The sequence below is a fragment of the Lichenostomus cassidix genome, unplaced genomic scaffold (genome assembly GCF_008360975.1).
Source record: "Lichenostomus cassidix isolate B80296 unplaced genomic scaffold, HeHo_3.0 HiC_scaffold_34, whole genome shotgun sequence".
NCBI classification, from domain to species: domain Eukaryota; kingdom Metazoa; phylum Chordata; class Aves; order Passeriformes; family Meliphagidae; genus Lichenostomus; species Lichenostomus cassidix.
The window spans coordinates 1820558-1845017 of NW_028147431.1; the positions used below are offsets into that span (position 1 = coordinate 1820558).

Sequence of the window (24460 nt, forward strand, 5' to 3'; positions counted from 1 at the left end):
CACATCTGCCAGGACCTTGCTGGCCATCCTGCGCCTGGCCACGGCTCTGGTGAGTGACCAGTGACCACCAGTATGGACCAGTATGGACCAGTATGGACCAGTGACCATCCAGGGTTAACAGTGTCCATTCAGGGTTATGGGATTGGGGTTGTTTATACATCTGCCAGGACCTTGCTGGCCATCCTGCGGCTGGCCACTGCCCTGGTGAGTGACCAGTGACCACCAGTATGGACCAGTATGGACCAGTATGGACCAGTGACCATTAGTGACCTTTATATAGTAATGGGTTGGGGTTGTTTATACATCTGCCAGGACCTTGCTGGCCATCCTGCGCCTGGCCACTGCCCTGGTGAGTGACCAGTATGGACCAGTATGGACCAGTATGGACCAGTGACCACCAGTGACCATTATAGCCCAAAGATTAGAGTGCAGATCAGGTTGTTTATACATCTGCCAGGACCTTGCTGGCCATCCTGCGCCTGGCCACTGCCCTGGTGAGTGACCAGTAGTGACCAGTATGGACCAGTAGTGACCAGTGACCAGTATGGACCAGTGACCATCAGTGACCAGCAGTGACCATTAGTGACCTTTATATAGCAATGGTTTGGGGCTGTTTATACATCTGCCAGGACCTTGCTGGCCATCCTGCGCCTGGCCACTGCCCTGGTGAGTGACCAGTGACCACCAGTATGGACCAGTATGGACCAGTATGGACCAGTATGGACCAGTATGGTTATTATCCAAAATTTAATCCAAAATTAGCCAAAAATTACCCAAAAATGAGGTAAAAATGGATCTAAAATTGACCCAAAATTGACCCAAAAATGAGCTAAAAATGAGGTAAAAATGGATCTAAAATTGACCCAAAATTGACCCAAAATTAACCAAAAGTTATCCAAAAATGAGGTAAAAATGGATCTAAAATTGGATAAAATTGACCCAAAATCATCTCCAAAATTAGCCAAAAATTACCCAAAAATGAGGTAAAAATGGATCTGAAATTGACCCAAAATTAACCAAAAAATTCCCCAAAAATGAGGTAAAAATGGATCTGAAATTGACCCAAAATTGACCCAAAATTAACCAAAAAATTACCCAAAAATGAGGTAAAAATGGATCTGAAATTGACCCAAAATTAACCAAAAATTATCCAAAAATGAGGCAAAAATGGATCTGAAATTGACCCAAAATTGACCCAAAATTAAGGAAAATTACCCAAAAATGAGCTAAAAATGGATCTGAAATTGGATAAAATTGATCAATTTTGAGTCAATTTTGGGTCAATTTTGAGTCAATTTTTGACACAATTTTGGGACAATTTGAGCAAATTTTGGGTCAATTTGGGTCAATTTTGAGTCAATTTTGAGTCAATTTTGAGTCAATTTTGGGTCAATTTTGGGTTAAATTTTGGGTAAAATTTTGGGTTAAATTTGCCCAATTTTGGGTTTTTTCCAGGCCAGACTTCGCCTGGGGGATGAAGTGATTTTGGGTCAATTTTATCTCATTTTAGATCCATTTTTAGCTCATTTTTAGCTCATTTTTAGCTCAATTTTGGGTCAATTTTAGATCAATTTTTACCTCATATTTGGGTCAATTTTTGGCTAATTTTGGGTCAATTTTAGATCAATTTTTACCTCATTTTTGGGCTCCTTTTGCCAATTTTTAACCATTTTATTCCATTTTTTCTCCATTTTTTCCCCAATTTTTTCCCCGATTTTTCCCGATTTTCCCAGTTTTTTTTTTCAATTTTCCCTCTAAATTTTGGGTTAAATTTTGGGTTAAATTTGCCCAATTTTGGGTTTTTTCCAGGCCAGACTTCGCCTGGGGGATGAAGTGATTTTGGGTCAATTTTATCCATTTTAGTCATTTTTATCATTTTTGTCATTTGGGTCAATTTTAGATCCATTTTTACCTCATATTTGGGTCAATTTTTGGCTAATTTTGGGTCAATTTTAGATCAATTTTTACCTCATTTTTGGGTCAATTTTTGGCTAATTTTGGGTCAATTTTAGCCAATTTTTGGACTCATTTTTTCTCCATTTTTCTCCTCATTTCCACCAGAATTTCCCACTTTTTTCAACCATTTTATTCCATTTTTTCTCCATTTTTCCTCGATTTTTTCCCGATTTTTTCCCGATTTTCCCAGTTTTTTTTTTAACATTTCCACAAAATTTCACATTAAATTTTGGGTTAAATTTTGGGTTAAATTTCCGAAATTTTGGGTTTTTTCCAGGCCAGACTTCGCCTGGGGGATGAAGTGATTTTGGGTCAATTTTATCCAATTTTAGATCCATTTTTACCTCATTTTTGGGTCAATTTTGGGTCAATTTTAGATCCATTTTTACCTCATTTTTGGGTCAATTTTTGGCTAATTCTGGAGCTGATTTTGGGTCAATTTTGAGTCAATTTTTGGGCTCCTTTTGCCAATTTTTAACCATTTTATTCCATTTTTTCTCCATTTTTCCTCTATTTTTTCCCGATTTTTTCCCGATTTTCCCAGTTTTTTTTTTCAATTTTCCCTCTAAATTTTGGGTTAAATTTTGGGTTAAATTTCCGAAATTTTGGGTTTTTTCCAGGCCAGACTTCGCCTGGGGGATGAGGTGGAAAAGGATGATGTGAGTGAAGCTCTGAGGCTGCTGGAAGCTGCCAGAGAATCCCTGGGGGGAGAGCAGAATTCAGCCCAAAAGTGAGCAAAAAACGGGGATTTTGGGAAAATTTGGGATTTGGGGAAAATTTCCGATATTTGGGATATTGGGAGATTTGGGGGATTTGGGATTTTAGGGAAAAAAAATGGGAATTTTGGGGTTTTTTCGCTGAATTTTGGGATATTTCAAGAGAAATTATGGGAATTTTGAGCTGAATTTCTGGGAATTTTGGGTGAAATTCTGGGGATTTTGGGAAAATTTGGGATTTTCTGAATATTTGGGATATTGGGAATCCCTGGGGGGAGAACAGAGTTCTGCCCAAAAGTGAGTAAAAAATGGGGATTTTGGGAAAATTTGGGATTTTCTGAATATTTGGGATATTTGGGATTTGGGGGATTTGGGATTTTGGGGGAAAAAATGGGAATTTTGGGGTTATTTTGGGTGAATTTTGAGATATTTCAGGATTTTTGGGCTGAATTTCTGGGAATTTTGGGTGAAATTTTGGGTGAAATTCTGGGAATTTTGGGAAAATTTGGGATTTTCTGAATATTTGGGATATTGGGAATCCCTGGGGGAGAGCAGAATTCCACCCAAAAGTGAGCAAAAAAGGGGATTTTGGGAAAATTTGGGATTTTGGGAATATTTGGGATATTGGGGGATTTGGGATTTTGGGGGAAATTGTGGGAATTTTTGGGGTTTTTGGGTGAATTTTGGGATATTTCGGGTGAAATTGTGGGAATTTTGGGCTGAATTTCTGGGGATTTTGGGTGAAATTCTGGGAATTTTGGGAAAATTTGGAAAAAATGGCATTTTTGGGATTTTGGGAATGTTGGGGGATTTGGGATTTTGGGGGAAAAAATGGGAATTTTGGGGTTATTTTGGGTGAATTTTGAGATATTTCAGGATTTTTGGGCTGAATTTCTGGGAATTTTGGGTGAAATTGTGGGAATTTTGGGAAAATTTTGAAAAAATGGCATTTTTGGGATTTTGGGAATGTTGGGGGATTTGGGATTTTGGGGGAAAAAATGAGAATTTTTGGGGTTTTGGTTGAATTTTGGGATATTTCAGGTGAAATTGTGGGAATTTTGGGTGAATTTCTGGGAATTTTGGGAAAATTTTGAAAATTTGGCATTTTTGGGATTTTGGGAATATTGGGGGATTTGGGATTTTGAGGGGAAAAATGGGAATTTTGGGGTTATTTCGGGTGAGATTGTGGGAATTTCAGGGTTTTTGGGTTGACTTTTTGGGAATTTTGGGTGAAATTATGGGAATTTTGGGAAAATTTTGAAAAAATGGCATTTTTGGGATTTTGGGATATTGGGGGATTTGGGATATTGGGTGAAATTATGGGAGTTTTTGGGTTTTTTGCTAAATTTTGGGATATTTTGTGTGAAATTATGGGACTTTCAAATTTTGGGCTAAATTTTGGGAATTCTGGGCGAAATTTTGGGAATTTTGGGAATTCTTGGTGAAATTGTGGGAATTTTGGGTGAGATTTTGGGAATTTTGGATGAGATTTGGGAAAAATGGGAATTTTGGGACAATTTGGGATTTTTGGAATATTTGGGGGATTTGGGGGGAGGGAAGAATTCTGGGCAAGATTGGGCAAAAAATGGGGATTTTGGGTGGAATTTTGGGTGAAATTCTGGGAATTTTGAGTGGAATTTTGGGAATTCTGGGTGAGGTTTTGGGCAAAATTTTAGGAATTCTGGTTGAGATTTTGGGAATTCTGGGTGAAATTTCGGGAATTCAGCATGAAATTTTGGCAATTTTGGGCAAAATTTCGGCAATTTTGGGCCAAATTTCAACATTTCTTCTATTTCCCTCCAAAACCCTCCGGAAAATTCCCATTTTTTCCCCCCAAACCCCCTGAAAATTCCCAATTTTTCCCCTTCCCAGGCCCCCCAGGCCCTCGGAGGCGATTTTTGGGATTCTGAGGGATTTGGGAATTTCGGGGGAACGCTGGCTGCCCCTCCCCCACGCCCTGCAGATTTTGGGAGCCAAAGGATTCACCAGGCAGCAGGTGGAGGAAGCTCTGGAGGAGTATGAGAGTCTCAATGTCATCCAGGTGAATCCTGCCAGGACAAAGATCACTTTTGTGTGAAATTTGGGAAAAAATTCCCGAAAAATTGGTGAAAATTTGCGAAAATCCGACGAAAAACGACCAAAAAATGGTGAAATTCGCCCCAAAAATGGGGAAATTTCACCCAAAAATGGAGAAATTCCACCCAAAAATGGCAGAAATTCACCCAAAATTCATCTCAACATCATCCAGGTGAATCGTGGGAGGACAAAAATAACTTTTGTGTGAAATTTGGGAAAAATTCCCAAAAAATTGGGGGAAAAATGATGAAAATCCGACCAAAAACGACCAAAAAATGGTGAAATTTGCCCCTAAAATGGAGAAATTCCACCCAAAAATGGCAGAAATTCACCCAAAATTCATCTGAATGTCATCCAGGTGAATCCTGGGAGGACAAAAATCACTTTTGTGTGAAATTTGGGGAGAAAACTCAAATTTTGGGAAAAAATTCCAAAAAAAATGGTGAAAATTCAACGAAAATCCGATGAAAAACGACCAAAAAATGGTGACATTTCAACCAAAAATGGCAAAATTTCACCCAAATTTCACCTCAACATCATCCAGGTGAACCCTGGGAGGACAAAAATCACCTTCGTGTGAAATTTGGGGAAAAATTCCCAAAAAATTGGTGAAAATTTGACGAAAATCGGATAAAAAACGACCAAAAAATGGTGAAATTCGCCCCAAAAATGGAGAAATTCCACCTAAAAATGGCAGAAATTCACCCAAAATTCATTTGAATGTCATCCATATGAATCCTGGGAGGACAAAAATCACTTTTGTGTGAAATTTGGGGGAAAAAACCCAAATTTTGGGAAAAAATTCCCGAAAAAATGGTGAAAATTCGACGAAAAACGACAAAGAAAAGGTGAAATTTCACCCAAAAATGGCAAAAATTCACCCAAATTTCACCTCAACGTCATCCAGGTGAATCCTGGGAGAACCAAGATGACCTTTTGTGTGAATTTTGGGAAAAAATTCCCAAATTTTGGGAAAAAATCCCCAAAAAAATGGTGAAAAAAATGACAAAAATCCGAAAAAAACCAGAAATTTGCCCCAAAAATGGAAAAATTTCACCCAAAAATGGCAAAATTTCACCTCAACTTGAATCCTGGGAGAACCAAAATCACCTTCATGGGAAATTTGGGGAAAAATTCCCAAATTTTGGGGAAAAAATCCCAAAATTCCCATGAAAATCCATCCAAAAATGGCAAAAATCCTCTCAGAGTTTTCCAAGTTTTTTAATTTTATTGTTGGAATTAAACAGATTTTTATCCAAGAAATGGAATTTTAGCAATAAAATGGATTTTTCTTCTTCGTTGTGGGTTTGGTTTGTTTCTCTTTTCCCCCAAAAAATCCTTTTTTACCCCAAAAAAATTCCCTTTTTTATTCCCAAAAATTCCCTTTTTTACCCCAAAAATTTCCCTTTTTTACCCCAAAAAATCCTTTTTTTACCCCCCAAAAATTCCTATTTTTCTCTCCAAAAAATTCCCTTTTTTACCCCCAAAAAATCCCTTTTTTACCTAAAAAATCTCCTTTTTCACCCCAAAAAATCTCCTTTTTTTACCCCAAAAAATCCTTTTTTTACTCCAAAAAATCTCCTTTTTTTACCCCAAAAATCCTTTTTTTACTCCAAAAAATATTTTTTGCCCCAAAAATCTCCTTTTTTACCCCAAAAAATTCCCTTTTTTACCCAAATCTCCTTTTTTACCCCCAAAAAATCTTTTTTTACCCCAAAAAATCTCCTTTTTTACCCCAAAAATTCCCTTTTTTACCCCAAAAAATCTCCTTTTTTACCCCAAATATCTCCTTTTTTACCCCAAAAAATCCTTTTTTTACTCCAAAAAAATCTTTTTTGCCCCAAAATTTCCCTTTTTTACCCCAAAAAATTCCCATTTTTCTCTCAAAAAATTTCCCTTTTTTATTCCCAAAAATTCCCTTTTTTACCCCAAAAAATCTCCTTTTTTCTTCTCAAAAATTCCCTTTTTTACCCCAAAAATTTGTTTTTACTCCCAAAAAAATCCTCTTTTTTACTCCAAAATTCTCCTTTTTTACCCCAAAAATTTGTTTTACCCCAAAAAATCCTTTTTTTACCCCAAAAATTCCCTTTTTTACTCCCAAAAAATCCCATTTTCACCCCAAAAAATCTTTTTTACCCCAAAAAATCCCCATTTTTTCCTCTCAAAAATTTAATTTTCTACCCCGAAAAAACCACCAAAAATCAAAATTTCTCCTTTTCCAACCTCTTTTATTAAACCAAAACTCCCCAAAATTGGGATTTCCCGAATTCCTGGAAAATTCCCAAATTTTGGGGATAATTTTGGGAATCCCAACTCCATTTTTTAGCTCAAAAATCTCATTTTTCCTCCCAAAAAACCCCAAAAATTCACATTTTCTCCCATTTTTCACCACTTTTATTGACCCAAACCACCCCAAATCCGGATCCCCAAATTCCTAGAAAATTCCCAAATTTTTGGGGATAATTCCCGAATTTTTGGGAATAATTTCGGGAATCCCATAAACCCATTTTTACCCCAAAAACCACCAAAAATTCAGATTTTTTTTCCATTTTTCACCACTTTTATTGCCCCAAATCAGGACTTTTCATATTCCTGGAAAATTCCCAAATTTTTGGGGATAATTCCCGAATTTTTCGGAATCCCAATTCCATTTTTCAGCTCAAAAATCTCATTTTTTCTCCCAAAAAACCACCAAAAATTCAGATTTTTTCCCATTTTTCACCACTTTTATTGACCCAAACCACCTCAAATCCTGATCCCTAAATTCCTGGAAAATTCCCAAATTTTTGGGGATAATTCCCAAATTTTTGGGAATCATTTCGGGAATCCCAAAATCCCATTTTTACCCCCAAAAACCACCAAAAATTCACATTTTTTCCCATTTTTCACCACTTTTATTGCCCCAAACCATCCCAAATCCGGATCCCCAAATTCCTGGAAAATTCCCAAATTTTTGGGGATAATTCCTGAATTTTTGGGAATCCCAACTCCATTTTTCAGCTCAAAAATCTCATTTTACACCACGAAAAACCACAAAAAAATCAGATTTTTTCCCATTTTTCACCACTTTTATTGACCCAAACCTCCCCAAATCCGGATCCCCAAATTCCTGGAAAATTCCCAAATTTTTGGGGATAATTCCCAAATTTTTGGGAATAATTTTGGGAATCCCAAAATCCCATTTTTACCTCAAAAAACCACCAAAAATTCACATTTTTTCCCATTTTTCACCACTTTCATTGACCCAAACCACCTCAAATCCGGATCCCCAAATTCCTGGAAAATTCCCAAATTTTTGGGAATAATTTTGGGAATCCCAACTCCATTTTTAGCTCAAAAATCTCATTTTACACCACAAAAAACCACGAAAAATTCACATTTTTTCCCATTTTTCACCACTTTTATTGCCCCAAACCATCCAAAATTTGGACTCCCAGAATTCCTGGGATTCTCCCAAATTTTTGGGGATAATTCCCGAATTTTTTGGAATCTCAACTCCATTTTTCAGCTCGAAAATCTCATTTTTCCTTCCAAAAAACCACCAAAAATTCAGATTTTTTTCCCATTTTTCACCACTTTTATTGCCCCAAATCAGGACTTTTCATATTCCTGGAAAATTCCCAAATTTTTGGGGATAATTTTTGGGAATCCCAACTCCATTTTTCAGCTCAAAAATCTCATTTTTCCTTCCAAAAAACCACCAAAAATTCAGATTTTTTCCCATTTTTCACCACTTTTATTGCCCCAAACCACCTCAAATCCGGATCCCCAAATTCCTGGAAAATTCCCAAATTTTTGGGAATAATTTCTCCATTTTTCAGCTCAAAAATCTCATTTTTCCTCCCAAAAAACCACAAAAAAATCAGATTTTTTCCCATTTTTCACCACTTTTATTGCCCCAAACCACCCCAAATCCGGATCCCCAAATTCCTGGAAAATTCCCAAATTTTTGGGAATAATTCCCGAATTTTTGGGAATCCAAACCCCATTTTTTAACTCAAAAATCTCATTTTTTCTCCCAAAAAACCACCAAAAATTCAGATTTTTTCCCATTTTTCACCACTTTTATTGCCCCAAACCACCCCAAACCAGGACTCTTTATATTCCTCGTGTTCTCCCGAATTTCTGGGGATAACTCCCGAATTTTTTGGGATAAATTTTGGGGATTTTTCTAGAAGAAGAGTCCCCTCATGCGGCGGCCGATTCCCTGCCTGTCGTACAGAACGTTGAATTTGTTCACAAATTGGTTCATCGTGTTGCAGGTTTTGGTGATTGTTCCCAGGTAAGCCATCAGCCCAACGTCGTTGCATTGCTGTGGAAAAAATTTGGGGAAAATTTAGGAATTTTAGGGAAAATCTGGGAATTTTTTGGGATTTTTTTGGGAATTTTTTTGGATTTTTTAGGAATTTTTTGGGCATTTTTGGGTGTTTTTGGGGAGATTATGGGGAAAAATTGGGATTTTTTTTGGTTTTTTGGGGGGTTTTGAGGAGATTTTGCAAGAAATTTGGTTTTTTAGGGAGATTTGGAGGAAAATTTGGGAATTTTGGGGAGAATTTGGGGATTTTCAGGGAGATTTTTGGGGATTTTTGGGGAGATTTTGGGATTATTTTGGTGATTGTTCCCAGGTAAGCCATCAGCCCAACGTCGTTGCATTGCTGTGGGAAAAAATTTGGGAGAAAAAAGGGAATTTTAGGGAAAATCTGGGAATTTTTGGGTGTTTTGGGGGAATTTTTTTGGAATTTTTGGGTGTTTTTGGGGAAATTATAGGGAAAAATTGGGATTTTTGGGGGTTTTGGAGGATTTTTTGGGGGAAATTTGGGGGGTTTGGGGAGATTTGGGGAGAATTTGGGAATTTTGGGGAGATTTTGGGGATTTTTGGGAAAATTTGGGAATTTTGGGGAGATTTTGGGGAGATTTTGGGGGATTTTTGGGGATTTTTGGGGATTTTTTTGGGATTTTTTGGGGGATTTTTGGGTATTTTTGAGGAAATTATGGGGAAAAATTGGGGGAAAATTAGGATTTTTGGGGGGTTTGGGGGAGATTTTGCAAGAAATTTGGGTTTTTTGGGGAGATTTGGGGATTATTTTGGAGTTTTCAGGGAGATTTTGGGAGTTTTTGGGGTGTTTTTTGGGAGATATTGGGTGGTTTTTGGTGATTTTAGGTGTTTTTTGGGAGTTTTTTGGGACATTTTGGGTGTTTTTGGGTGATTTTGGGTGTTTTTTTGGAGATTTTGGGTGGTTTTTTGTTGAATTTTGGGTGATTTTGGGAGATTTTGGCTGTTTTTTGGTGTTTTTGGGAGATTTTGGGTGGTTTTTGGGTGATTTTGGGAGATTTTGGCTGTTTTTTGGGCGATTTTGGGTGATTTTGGGTGTTTTTTGTGTATTTTTTGGGTGGTTTTGGGTGATTTTGGTTGTTTTTTGGGTGACTTTGGGAGATTTTGGGTGTTTTTTGGGAGATTTTCGGGTGATTTTGGGTGTTTTTGGGGCATTTTAGGTATTTTTTGGGAGATTTTGGGTGATTTTGGCTGTTTTTTGGGTGACTTTGGGAGATTTTGGGCCATTTTTAGGATTTTTTGGGTTTTTTCCTCACGTCATAGAAGTCAGTTTTGAACTTGTCGGTGAATAAAGAAAACCTTTTCTCCCCAAAACTGGGAAAAAAACCCAAAAAAACCCCAAAAAAATGCCCAAAAATCCCCCCAAAAAATGCCCAAAAACCCCCAAAAAATCCCCAAAAAAACCCTAAAAAGAACCCAAAAAAACCCCTAAAAAACCCCAAAATCCCCAAAAGCCCCAAAAAACCCAAAAATTCCCCAAAACAACCCCAAAAAAAAAAACCAACCTAAAAACCCCAAAAGCCCCAAAAACAAACCCAAAAAAATCCCCATAAAAACCCAAAATTCCCCAAAAATACCACAAAATCCCCAAAAACCCCAAAAAACCCAAAATCCCCAAAAACCCCAAAAAACCCCAAAAAATCCCCAAAAATTCCCCAAAAAATCCCCAAAAAACCCCAAAACCCCAGCTCAATTTTGGGCTGATTTTGGGGTGATTTTTAGGATTTTTTGGGTTTTTTTCCTCACGTCATAGAAGTCGGTTTTGAACTTGTCGGTGCTCAGCACAGGCAGGCAATGGCAGAGAGCGCAGGCCTCGCGCAGGATCTCGTGGTTGAAGGGAACCTCGCCTGGATTTGGGGTGAAAACAGCAGAATTTGGGGTTGGAAATGTGAAAATCAGGATCAGCGACCCCAAAAACCCAAAAAAACCCCAAATTCATCCAAAAAAAACCCAAAAAAGCCCCAAAAATAGCTGAAAAAAGCCCAAAAAGTCACCCAAAAACGACTCAGGATCTCGTGGTTGAAGGGAACTTCGCCTGATTTTGGGGTGAAAACAGCAGAATTTGGGGTTAAAAATATCAAAATCGGGATCAGCGACCCCAAAAACCCCAAAAAACCCACAAAAAACCCCAAAAAAGCCCCAAAAATAGCTGAAAAAAGCCCAAAAAGTCACCCAAAACCCACTCAGGATCTCGTGGTTGAAGGAACTTCGCCTGGTTTTGGGGTGAAAACAGCAGAATTTGGCGTTGGAAACGTGAAAAATGAGATCAGCGACCCCAAAAACCCCCCAGGGACCCCAAAAAACCCTAAAAAACCCACCAAAAAACCCCAAAATTAGCTTAAAATTCGTCTTAAAACGACTCAGGATTTGGTGGTTGAAGGGAACCTCGCCTGATTTTGGGGTGAAAACAGCAGAATTTGGGGTTAAAAACGTCAAAATTGAGATCAGCGACCCCAAAAACCCCCCAGGGACCCCAAAAAACCCAAATTTATCTCAAAAAAACCCAAAAAAAGCCCAAAAATAGCTGAAAAAAGCCAAAAAAATTCAAATTAAAACAACTCGGGATCTCGTGGTTGAAGGGAACTTTGCCTAAATTTGGGGTGAAAACAGCAGAATTTGGGGTTAAAAACGTGAAAATCGAGATCAGCGACCCCAAAAACCCCCCAGGGACCCTAAAAATTAAGGAAAAAACCCCAAAAATTTCAGAAAAAAATCATGAAAAAAAAAAACCAAAAATCATGAAAAAACCAAAAAAATCATGAAAAAAACCCCAAAAAATCATGAAAAAAATCCCCAAAAATCATTTAAAAAATCCCCAAAAATCATTAAAAAAATCCCCAAAAACTCATGAAAAAAGCCCCCAAAAAATCATTAAAAAACCCCAAAAAATTGAGGAAAAAAACCAAAAAATACTGAAAAAACCCCAAAAATTAAAAAAAAAAAACCAAAAATTTCATTAAAAATCAATAAAATTTGGGGAAAAACCCCAAAACATCAGGAAAAAGCAAAAAAATCATTAAAAACCCCAAAAAATACTGAAAAAATCCCCAAAAATACTGAAAAAACCCCAAAAAATCATAAAAAATCCCAAAAAATCATGAAAAAAACCCAGAAAATCATGAAAAAAACCCAAAAAATAATGGAAAAAATCCCAAAAAATCATTAAAAAAACACCCAAAAATCATGAAAAAATCCAAAAAAATCATTTAAAAACCCAAAAATTAGAGAAAACCCCAAAAATTTCAAGAAAAAAACCCCAAAAAATAATGAAAAAATCCCAAAAAATCATGAAAAAACCCAAAAATTTCAGAAAAACCCCAAAAATTTGAGAAAAACCCCAAAAAATCATTAAAAACCCCCAAAATCATGAAAAAACCCCAAAATACTGAAAAACCCCAATATCATGAAAAACCCAAAATTTCATTAAAATCCATAAAATTTGAGGAAAAACCCAAAATCATGAAAAACTCTGAAAATCATTTAAAAATCCCAAAATTTGAGAAAAAACCCCCAAAAGTAATGAAAAAACCCCAAAAAATCATGAAAACCCCAAAATTTCATTAAAAATCCATAAAATTTGAGGAAAAAACCAAAAAATCATGAAAAACCCAAAAATACAGAAAAAACCAAAAATACTGAAAACCCCAAAAATCATGAAAAAAACCAAAAAAATCATGAAAAAACCCCCAAAAAATCATGAAAAACCCCAAAAATCATGAAAATCCCAAAAAATCATGAAAAACCCAAAAATTTCATTAAAATCCATAAAATTTGAGGAAAAAACCCCAAAATCAGGAAAAAAACCCCAAAATCATTAAAAACCCAAAAAACCCAGAAAAACCCCAAATTTTTTTAAAAATCCCAAAATTTCTGGAAACCCCAAATTTCAGGAAAAACCCCAAAGAATCATGAGAAAAACCCCAAAAATTTCAGAAAAAAACCCAAAAAGTTTTGAACAAAACCAAAAAATAAGATTAAAAATCCATAAAATTTGAGGAAAAAAACCCCAAAAAATCAGGAAAAAACCCAAAAAATCATGAAAAAACCCCAAAAAATCCAGAAAAAAATCCCAAATTTTTTTTAAAAATCCCAAAAATTTCAGGAAACCCCAAATTTCAGGAAAAACCCCAAAAATTTCAGAAAAAAAACCAAAAAATTTTGAACAAAACCAAAAAATAAGATTAAAAATCCATAAAATTTGAGGGAAAAACCCCAAAAAATAATGAAAAAACCCCCAAAAAATCATGAAAAAAACCCCAAAAAACCATGAAAAAACCCCAAAGATTTCATTAAAAATCCATAAAATTTGAGGGAAAAACCCCAAAAAATCATGAAAAAACCCCAAAAAATCATGAAAAAACCCAAAAAAAATCCAGAAAAAAATCCCAAATTTTTTTAAAAAAATCCAAAAATTTCAGGAACCCCAAAAATTCAGGAAAAACCCCAAAGAATCATGAGAAAAACCCCAAAAATTTCAGAAAAAAACCCAAAAAATTTTGAACAAAACCAAAAAATAAGATTAAAAATCCATAAAATTTGAGGGAAAAACCCCAAAAAATACAGAAAAAAACCCCAAAAAATACAGAAAAAAACCCCAAAAAATCATGAAAAAACCCAAAAAAATAATTTAAAAAACCCCAAAAAATCATGAAAAAAACCCCAAAAAATACTGAAAAAACCCCAAAAATTTCATTAAAAATCCATAAAATCTGAGGAAAAAAACCCCAAAAAATCAGGAAAAAACCCCAAAAAATACAGAAAAAACCCCAAAAAATACAGAAAAAACCCAAAAAAAAACCGGAAAAAAATCCCAAAAATTTCAGGAACCCCCAAATTTCAGGAAAAACCCCAAAGAATCATGAGAAAAACCCCAAAAATTTCAGAAAAAAACCCAAAAAATTTTGAACAAGACCAAAAAATAAGATTAAAAATCCATAAAATTTGAGGGAAAAACCCCAAAAAATACAGAAAAAAACCCCAAAAAATCATTAAAAAAATCCCCAAAAACTCATGAAAAAAGCCCCCAAAAAATCATGAAAAAAACCCAAAAAATACAGAAAAAAACCCAAAAAAATACTGAGAAAACCCCAAAAAATCATGAAAAAACCCCAAAAATTTCATTAAAAATCCATAAAATTTGAGGAAAAAAAACCCCAAAAAATCAGGAAAAAACCCAAAAAATCAGGAAAAAACCCAAAATATCATGAAAAAACCCCAAAAAAAACGTGGAAAAAAATCCCAAATTTTTTTTTAAAAAATCCCAAAAATTTCAGGAAACCCCAAAAATTTCAAAAAGCCCCCAAAATTAAAAAAGAACTCAAAAAAATTTGATTAAAAATCCATAAAATTTGAGAAACCTTAAAAATCATGAAAAACCCCAAAAATCATGAAAAAATGCCAAAAAATAAGGAAAAAAATCCCAAAAAATCATTTTAAAAACCCCAAAAATTAGAGAAAACCCAAAAATTTCAGAAAAAAACCCCAAAAAATCATTTAAAAAAACCCCAAAAATTAGAGAAAAAACCCAAAAATTTCAGAAAAAAACCCCAAAACACTGAAAAAACCCCAAAAAAATCATTAAAAAAAACCCAAAAAATCATGAAAAAACCCCAAAAATTTCATTAAAAATCCATAAAATTTGAGGAAAAAAACCAAAAAAATCATGAAAAAAACCCAAAAAAATACAGAAAAAACCCAAAAAAAATACTGAAAAAACCCAAAAAAATCATGAAAAAAACCCCAAAAAATCATGAAAAAACCCCAAAAAATACAGAAAAAAACCCAAAAAAATACTGAAAAAAACCCAAAAAATGATGAAAAAACCCCAAAAATTTCATTAAAAATCCATAATATTTGAGGAAAAAAACCCCAAAAAATCAGGAAAAACCCCAAAAAATCAGGAAAAACCCCAAAAAATCAGGAAAAACCCAAAAAAACCGGAAAAATCCCAAAATTTCAGGAACCCCAAATTTCAGGAAAAACCCCAAAGAATCATGAGAAAAACCCCAAAAATTTCAGAAAAAAACCCAAAAAATTTTGAACAAAACCAAAAAATAAGATTAAAAATCCATAAAATTTGAGGAAAAAAACCCCAAAAAATCAGGAAAAAAACCCCAAAAAATCATGAAAAAAACCAAAAAAAAATCCAGAAAAAAATCCCAAATTTTTTTTAAAAATCCCAAAAATTTCAGGAACCCCAAAAATTCATGAAAAACCCCAAAAAATTGGTATTTTTCCCATTTTTCACTCACCACTCTCAGCTGCTCTGACGTACTCCAGGATGAGGCGAACTCTGCTGTGCAGCATCTTGATGGCGCTGTGCTGAGCTATCAGGTGTTCTGCCACTTTTTGGGGGGAAATTTGGGAAATTTTGGGGTTATTTGGGGAGTTTGGGAATCCTAAAATAGGCCTGGAAAAATTCCCTAAAAAAACCCCAAAAAAATCCCATGAAAAAAGCCCAAAATAGCCCCAAAAAAGGGAAAAAACCAGATTTTCCCCCAAAAAAAATCAAAAGAAAATTTAAAATTTCCCTTAAAATCATCTTTAAAAAAAAACCCTAAATCCCCAAAAAAAACCCCAAAAAATTCCCCTAAAAAAACCCCCAAAAAATCCCATGAAAAAGCCCAAAATAGCCCCAAAAAAGGTAAAAAAACCCAGAAATTTTCCCCCAAAAAACCCCAAAGAAAATTCAAATTTTCCCCTAAAATCAACTTTAAAAAAACCCTAAATCCCCCCAAAAAAACCCCCAAAAAAAAATCCACAAAAAACCCCCAAAAAATCCCATGAAAATAACCCAAAAAAAGGGGGAAAATTTGGGATTTTCCACCAAAAAACTCAAAAGAAAATTCAAATTTTCTCCTAAAACCACCTTTAAGAAAATCCTAAATCCCCAAAAAAACCCCAAAAATTCCCTAAAAAAAACCCCAAAAAATCCCACGAAAAAAGCCCAAAATAGCCCCAAAAAAAGGCAAAAAACCAGAGATTTCACCCAAAAAAATTCAAAATTTTCCCCTAAAATCACCTTTAAAAACCCCTAAATCCCCAAAAAAAAACCCAAAAAAAATTCCACAAAAAACCCCAAATGTCCCATTAAAAAAAACCCCAAAATAGCCCCAAAAAAAAGGAAAAAACCAGAAATTTTCCCCTAAAAAACCCAAAAGAAAATTAAAATTTTTTGGTTTTTTGGGGTTTTTGGTGGAAATATTTAGAGTTTTTCAGGGCAAATTTTGGGGTTTTTAGTGGAAATTTTTAGGGTTTTTCGGGGCAATTGTTTGGATTTTCTGGTGGAAATTTTTAGGGTTTTTTGGGGTGAATTTTGGGGTTTTTGGTGGAAATTTTTAGGGGTTTTTGGGGTGAATTTTTAGGATTTTTGGTGGAAATTTTTAGGGTTTTTTGGGGCAATTTTGGGGTTTTTTGTGGAAATTTTTAGGGGATTTTAGGGCAATTTTTGACAATTTTAGACCAATTTTTGAGTTTTTTTAGGGCAATTTTTGGGGTTTTGTAGACCAATTTTTGAGGGTTTTTTGGGCAATTTTTTTGGTTTTCTAGGGCAATTTCGGACATTTTTAGACCAATTTTTGAGGTTTTTTGGGGCAATTTTTGGGGTTTTTTAGGGCAATTTTTGGGTTTTTTTACGGCAACTTTTGAGGTTTTCTAGGGCAATTTTTGGGGTTTTTTTAGACCAATTTTTGAGGTTTTTTGGGGCAATTTTGGGGGTTTTTTTAGACCAATTTTTGAAGTTTTTTAGGGGAATTTTTTGGGTTTTTATGGCAATTTTGGGGGTTTATTAGGACAATTTTTTAGTTTTTTTATGGCAATTTTTGGCGTTTTTTAGGGCAATTTTTTCTGCCTTTCACCAAATATTTTTACCCTTTTCCAAACCCATTTTTTGGGAGTTTTTCCCCAATTTTTGGGCTGTTTTTTGGGCTGTTTTTGGCTCACCTGTGCTGTTCTCTCCTCCCCCCGTCGCTGTCATTCAGTGAGGATTTCTCAGCTTTCCTCAAGGGGATTTTGGGGGTTTTTGGGGTGAATTTTGGGGTTTTTGGTGGAAATTTTTTTGGTTTTTTGGTCTAATTTTTTGTTTTCTAGTGGAAATTTTTAGGGTTTTTTAGAGGAAATTTTGGGCTTTTTGTGGACATTTTTAGGTTTTTTGGGGGCAATTTTTGAGATTTTTAGGGCAATTTTGGACAATTTTAGACCAATTTTTGAGGTTTTTTAGGGCAATTTTGGGGGTTTTGTAGACCAATTTTTGAGGGTTTTTAGGGCAATTTTTGGGGGGTTTTTTGGGCAATTTTTGGGGTTTTGTAGACCAATTTTTTGGGGTTTTTTGGGCAATTTTTGGGGTTTTTTTGGGCAATTTTTGGGGTTTTTTAGGGCAATTTTGGGGGATTTTTTGGGCAATTTTTGGGGATTTTTTGGGCAATTTTTGGGGATTTTTAGGGCAATTTTTGGGTTTTTTTACGGCAACTTTTGAGGTTTTGTAGGGCAATTTTTGGGGATTTTTAGGGCAATTTTTGGGTTTCTTTTGGGCAATTTTTGGGGTTTTTAAGGGCAATTTTTGGGGTTTTTTAGGGCAATTTTTGGGGTTTTTTAGACCAATTTTCTGGGGTTTTTTGGGCAATTTTTGGAGTTTTTTTGGGCAATTTTTGGGGCGATTTTTGGGGTTTTTTGGTGGAAATTTTTAGGGTTTTTTGGGGTGAATTTTTGTGCTTCTCCCCCACAATTTTTGGGTGTTTTTACCCCATTTTTTGGCTGTTTTTCCCCCATTTTTTGGCTGTTTTTACCCCATTTTTTGGCTGTTTTTACCCCATTTTTTGGCTGTTTTTACCCCATTTTTTGGCTGTTTTTACCCCATTTTTTGGCTGTTTTTACCCCATTTTTTGGGTGTTTTTACCCCATTTCTTGGCTGTTTTTGGGCCAATTTTTTGGGTGTTTTTCCCCCATTTTTTGGGAGTTTTTCCCCATTTTTGGGCTGTTTTTTCAGCTCACCTGTGCTGTTCTCTCCTCCCCCCGTCGCTGTCATTCAGTGAGGATTTCTCAGCTTTCCTCAAGGGGATTTTGGGGTTTTTTAGGGCAATTTTTGAGGGTTTTTAGGGCAATTTTTGAGGGTTTTTTTGGCAATTTTTGGGGGTTTTTTAGGTTAATTTATGGGGGGGTTTTTGGGCAATTTTTTGGGTTTTTTTAAGGCAATTTTTGAGGTTTTGTAGACCAATTTTTGAGGGTTTTTAGGGCAATTTTTGGGGGGTTTTTTGGGCAATTTTTGGGGTTTTGTAGACCAATTTTTTGGGGTTTTTTGGGCAATTTTTGGGGTTTTTTTGGGCAATTTTTGGGGTTTTTTTGGGCAATTTTGGGTGTTTTTTAGACCAATTTTTGGGGTTTTTTAGGGCAATTTTTGGGGATTTTTTGGGCAATTTTTGAGGGTTTTTTAGGGCAATTTTTGGGGTTTTTTAGGGCAATTTTTGGGGTTTTTGGTGTGAATTTTGGGGTTTTTGGTGGAAATTTTTAGGGTTTTTTGAGGCAATTTTTAGGATTTTTGGTGGAAATTTTTAGGGTTTTTTTGGGGCAATTTTGGTTTTTTTTGTGGAAATTTTGGGGTTTTTTAGGGCAATTTTTGGGGTTTTTTGGGGCGATTTTTGGGGTTTTTGGTGGAATTTTTTAGGGTTTTTTGGGGTGAATTTTTGTGCTTCTCCCCCACATTTTTAGGATTTCCTGCACACGTTTTTTGGCTGTTTTTACCCAATTTTTTGGCTATTTTTGGGCTGTTTTTGGGCTCACCTGTGCTGTTCTCTCCTCCCCCCGTCGCTGTCATTCTCGCCACATGATCAACTCCAATCCTCTCTGCCTCCTCGGTGGCCAAGGTGTAGGGCAGCTCAGCAAACAGCATGGTGGCCTCCAAATTTGGGGGGAAAAACGTCAGAAAATGTCCCCAAAATGTCCCCAAAATGTCCCCAAAATTTTGGGGAATTCGGTAAAAAAAACCCTGAGAAAATCGGATTTTGGTGAAGCAAAAAATGTCCCAAAAATGCTCCTAAAACATCCCTAAAATGCCCCAAAAATGTCCCAAAAATAGCCCAAAAATGTCCCAAAAGTATCCCTAAAATGCCCCAAAAATGTCCCAAAAATGCCCCAAAAAATGTCCCCAAAATGTCCCTAAAATGTCCCTAAAATGCCCTAAAAATGTCTCTAAAATGCCAAAAAAAATTCCAGAAAAATGTCCCTAAAATGCCCCAAAAGTGCCCTAAAAACGTCCCTAAAAATGTCCCAAAAATACCCAAAAAAATTCCACAAAAATGTCCCAAAAAAGTCTCAAAAATGAGGAAAATTCCCATTAGAACAGAGAATAATTCCAGCCAAAATCAGCCCCAAATTCATCCCAAAATCCCCCAAAAAAACCCAAAAATCCCCCAAAAAATCCCAAAAATTCCTCAGGAAAAGAGCAGCTCAGCAAACAGCATGGTGGCCTCCAAATTTGGGGGGAAAAACGTCAGAAAATGTCCCCAAAATGTCCCCAAAATGTCCCCAAAATTTTGGGGAATTCGGTAAAAAAAACCCCAAAAAAATATCTCAAATTTTGGGGAATTCGGTAAAAAAAACCCTGAGAAAATCGGAGTTGGGTGAGGCAAAAACTGTCCCTAAAATGTCCCAAAAATGACCTAAAAATGCCCTAAAAATGTCCTAAAATCCTCCAAAAATGTCCCAAAAATCCTCAAAAAATGCCCCAAAAATGTCCCAAAAATGCCACCAAAATGTCCCAAAAAATATCCAAAAAAATTCCACAAAATGCCCCAAAAATATCCCTAAAATGCCTCAAAAATGTCCCTAAAATGCCAAAAAAATTCCACAAAAATGTCCCTAAAATGCCCCAAAAATGTCCCAAAAGTGTCCCTAAAATGCCAAAAAAATTCCACAAAAATGTCCCAAAAATGTCCCTAAAATGCCCCAAAAATGTCCCAAAAATGCCCTAAAAATGACCCAAAAATACCCCAAAAAATCCACAAAAATGCCCCAAAAATGCCCCAAAAATGCCTCTAAAATGTCCCTAAAATGCCCTAAAAATGTCCCTAAAATGCCCCAAAAAATGTCCCAAAAATGTTTCTAAAATGCCCCAAAAATGTCCCTAAAATGCCCCAAAAAATTCCACAAAAATGGCAAAAAAAATCCCAAAAATGCCCCAAAAAGTCCCAAAAACACCCCAAAAATGTCCCAAAAATGCCACAAAAATTCCACAAAAATTCCACAAAAATTCCACAAAAATGTCCCAAAAATGCCACAAAAAAGTCCTAAAAATATCCCAAAAATGCCCTAAAAATGTCCCTAAAATGTCCCAAAATATGCCCAAAAAATGCCCTAAAATGCCCCAAAAATGGGGAAATTTTGGCTGAATTCCACCCAAATCCCACCCAAAATTCACCCCAAAAAATCCCCAAAATCCCCCAAAATTCCCCAAAAATTCCCCAAACTCACCTCTCCGTTGATGATGTCGATCACAGACTCAAAAACACTCACTGGCAGCTGAAAAAGAACCAAAATTGGGGTGAAAATCCCAAATTTTGGGGTCCTGAAATCCCTAAAGTTGGGGATTTGACCCAAAAATTGGGGATTTTCCCAAAAAATTTGGGGATTTTGCATCAAATTTGGGGATTTTCCAAAAAAAATTGGGGATTTTGACCTTAAATTGGGGATTTTGACCCCAAAATTGGAGATTTGATCCCAAAAATTGGGGATTTTGCACCCAAAAATTGGAGATTTGACTTCAAAATTAAGAGAATTTGACCCAAAATTAGGGATTTGACCCCAAAATTAGGGATTTTCCCAAAAAATTGGGGATTTTGCCTTAAAAATTGGGGATTTTGCACCCAAAAATTGGGGATTTTGATCCCAAAATTGGAGGATTTGACCCCAAAATTGGGTATTTGACTTCAAAATTAAGAGAATTTGACCCAAATTTGGGGATTTTGCACCCAAAATTGGAGATTTTGCCTCAAAAACTGGGGATTTGACCCCAAAATTGGAGATTTGATCCCAAAAATTAGAGATTTTCCCAAAAAATTGGGGATTTTGCCTTAAAAATTGGGGATTTTGCACCCAAAAATTGGGGATTTTGACCCCAAAATTGAGGATTTTCCCCAAAAAATTGGAGCTTTGACCCCAAAAATTGGAGATTTTCACCCAAAATTGCAGATTTTGCACCCAAAATTGGAGAATTTAACCTCAAATTTGGGGATTTGATCCCAAAAATTGGAGATTTTACCCAAAAATTGGAGATTTTGACCCAAAATCGGGAATTTTCCCTCCAAATTGAGGATTTTCCCCCCAAAAATTTCCAATTTGACCCCAAAAATTTAGGATTTTTCCCTCAAAATCGAAAGTTTTTCCCCCAAAAATTTTGCAATTTGACCTAAAAACTGGAGATTTTCCCCAAAATTGGAGGATTTTACCCCAAAAATTGGAAATTTTCCCTCCAAATTGAGGATTTTTCCCCAAAAAAATTGGTATTTTGTCCCAAAACTTAGCGATTTAACCCCAAAAATTTGGGATTTTTCCCTCCAAATTCCGAGTTTTCCCCCAAAATGTCAGATTTTTGCCCAAAATTGGGGATTTTCCCCCAAAATTGGGGATTTTCCCCCAAAATTGAGAGTTTTTCCCCAAAAATTTTGCAATTTGACCCCAAAATTGGAGATTTTTCCCAAAAATTGGAGGATTTTCCCCAAAATTGAAGATTTTCCCTCCAAATTGAGGATTTTTCCCCAAAAAATTTGCAATTTAACCCCAAAAATTGGGGATTTTTCCCTCCAAATTCTGAGTTTGACCCCAAAATTTCCTATTTTTGCCCAAATTTGAGGATTTTCCTCCAAAATTGGGCAATTTGACCCCAAAAATTGAGGATTTTCCCCAAAATTGAGGATTTTCCCTCCAAATTGAGGTTTTTTCCCCAAAAAATCTGCAATTTGGACCCAAAAATTTGGTATTTTGTCCCAAAACTTTGGGGATTTTTCCCAAAAATTTGCCAGTTTTCCCCAAAGATTTGGGATTTTGCCCCAAAATTGGAGGATTTTTGCCCAAAATTGGAAATTTTCCCTCCAAACTGAGGATTTTTCCCCCAAAAATTTGGTATTTTGTCCCAAAAATTAGCAATTTAACCCCAAAAATTGGGGATTTTCCCCTCCAAATTCCGAGTTTGACCCCAAAATTTCAGATTTTTGCCCAAAATTGGGGATTTTCCCCCAAAATTGGGCAATTTGACCCCAAAAATTGAGGATTTTCCTTCCAAAATTGGGGATTTTCCCTCAAAATTGAGAGTTTTTCCCCAAAAATTTTGCAATTTGACCCCAAAATTGGAGATTTTTACCCCCAAAATTGGGAATTTTCCCCCAAAGTTTGAGATTTTGCCCACAAAAGGTGTTATTTGGACCCAAAAATTTGGTATTTTGTCCCAAAACTTTGGGGATTTTTCCCAAAAATTTGCCAGTTTTCCCCAAAAATTTGGGATTTTGACCCAAAATTGAGAATTTTCCCTCAAAAATTGGGGCATTTGGCCCCAAAAATTTGCAATTTGACCCCAAAAATTGAGGATTTTCCCCCCAAAATTGGGGATTTTCCCTCAAATTCAGAGTTTTCCCCCAAAAATTTCAGATTTTGCCCAAAAATTGGAGGATTTTCCCAAAATTGAGGATTTTCTCTCCAAATTGAGGATTTTTCCCCAAAAAATCTGCAATTTGGACCCAAAAATTTGGTATTTTGTCCCAAAACTTTGGGGATTTTTCCCAAAAATTTGCCAGTTTTCCCCAAAAATTTGGGATTTTGCCCCAAAATTGGAGGATTTTTGCCCAAAATTGGGAATTTTCCCTCAAATTCAGAGTTTTTCCCAAAAAAATTTGCAATTTGACCCCAAAATTGGAGATTTTCCCTCCAAAATTGGGGATTTTCCCTCCAAATTGAGGTTTTTTCCCCAAAAAATCTGCAATTTGGACCCAAAAATTTGGTATTTTGTCCCAAAACTTTGGGGATTTTTCCCAAAAATTTGCCAGTTTTCCCCAAAAATTTGGGATTTTGCCCCAAAAAGTCAGATTTTTGCCCAAAATTTGGGATTTTCCCTCAAAATTGAGAGTTTTTCCCCAAAAATTTTGCAATTTGACCCCAAATTTGGAGATTTTTCCCAAAAATTGGAGGATTTTTCCCCGAAAAATTTGCAATTTGGACCCAAAAATTTGGTATTTTGTCCCAAAAATTAGCAATTTAACCCCAAAAATTGGGGATTTTTCCCTCAAAATCGAAAGTTTTTCCCCAAAAATTTGCAATTTGCCCCCAAAAATTAGTGATTTAACCCTAAAAATTGGGGATTTTTCCCTCCAAATTCCGAGTTTGACCCCAAAATGTCAGATTTTTGCCCAAAATTGGGAATTTTCCCTCAAATTCAGAGTTTTTCCCAAAAAATTTTGCAATTTGACCCCAAAATTGGAGATTTTCCTTCCAAAATTGAGGATTTTCCCTCCAAATTGAGGTTTTTTCCCCAAAAAATCTGCAATTTGGACCCAAAAATTTGGTATTTTGTCCCAAAACTTTGGGGATTTTTCCCAAAAATTTGCCAGTTTTCCCCAAAGATTTGGGATTTTGCCCCAAAATTGGAGGATTTTTGCCCAAAATTGGGGATTTTCCCTCAAATTCAGAGTTTTTCCCCAAAAATTTTGCAATTTGACCCCAAATTTGGAGATTTTTCCCAAAAATTGGAGGATTTTTCCCCGAAAAATTTGCAATTTGGACCCAAAAATTTGGTATTTTATCCCAAAAATTAGCAATTTAACCCCAAAAATTGGGGATTTTTCCCTCCAAATTCCGAGTTTTTCCCCAAAATTTCAGATTTTTGCCCAAAAATTGGGGATTTCTCCCCAAACTCACATCGGTGTGTTTGGTCATTGGGTTGAGCTTGAGGAACAAAGGACTCTCGATGATCTCACACACCTGGAAAAGGAGAAAACTGGGGTGAAAAAACCCAAAAAAATACCAAAAATACCCGAAAAATATCCCAAAAAATACCTAAAAAAACCAAAAAACAAAAAAAAAACCTAAAAAACCCCCAAAAAGTACCAAAAGAACAGCAAAAGATACCAAAAAAACCCCAAAAAATACCCTCAAAAACCCGAAAAACTAAAGAAATACCAAAAAAACCAAAAAAAACACTAAAAAAACCCAAAAATACCCAAAACAATCCTCAAAACAACCCCTAAAAAAACCCAAAAACCCCAAAAAAACCCAAAAAATACCCAAAAAACCCCAAAAAAAGCCAAAAATACCCAAAACAACCCCCAAAAAACCCCTAAAAATACAAAAAAACCCTTAAAAAAAACAAAAAACCCCAAAAAAACCCAAAAAATACCAAAAG

The 24460-nt window shown here is 35.7% G+C and overlaps 1 protein-coding gene and 1 long non-coding RNA gene across 3 annotated transcripts; one reads left to right on the top strand and one right to left on the bottom strand.

Annotated features, from left to right (window-relative positions):
- The first annotated feature begins 132 nt into the window (after positions 1-132).
- LOC146423125 (uncharacterized) lies at positions 133-4784 on the top strand. 2 transcript variants are annotated; one of them, XR_014847701.1, is made up of 3 exons: positions 133-204; positions 2577-2686; positions 4545-4784. It is a non-coding gene; the product is annotated as an uncharacterized LOC146423125 (long non-coding RNA). The 2 variants fall into 2 exon arrangements; XR_014847702.1 differs by lacking the exon at positions 133-204 and adding an exon at positions 573-666.
- A 4006-nt stretch (positions 4785-8790) lies between these two features.
- LOC146423126 (COP9 signalosome complex subunit 6-like) lies at positions 8791-24091 on the bottom strand. The gene is made up of 6 exons (XM_085045217.1): positions 23977-24091; positions 20545-20592; positions 18856-18970; positions 15333-15425; positions 10828-10928; positions 8791-9060 (listed from the first exon to the last, which is right to left on the bottom strand). The coding sequence occupies exons 1-6, from the start codon at positions 23992-23994 to the stop codon at positions 8920-8922; spliced, it is 516 nt and encodes a 171-aa protein (XP_084901343.1). The 5' UTR covers positions 23995-24091; the 3' UTR covers positions 8791-8919.
- Positions 24092-24460: the final 369 nt, after the last annotated feature.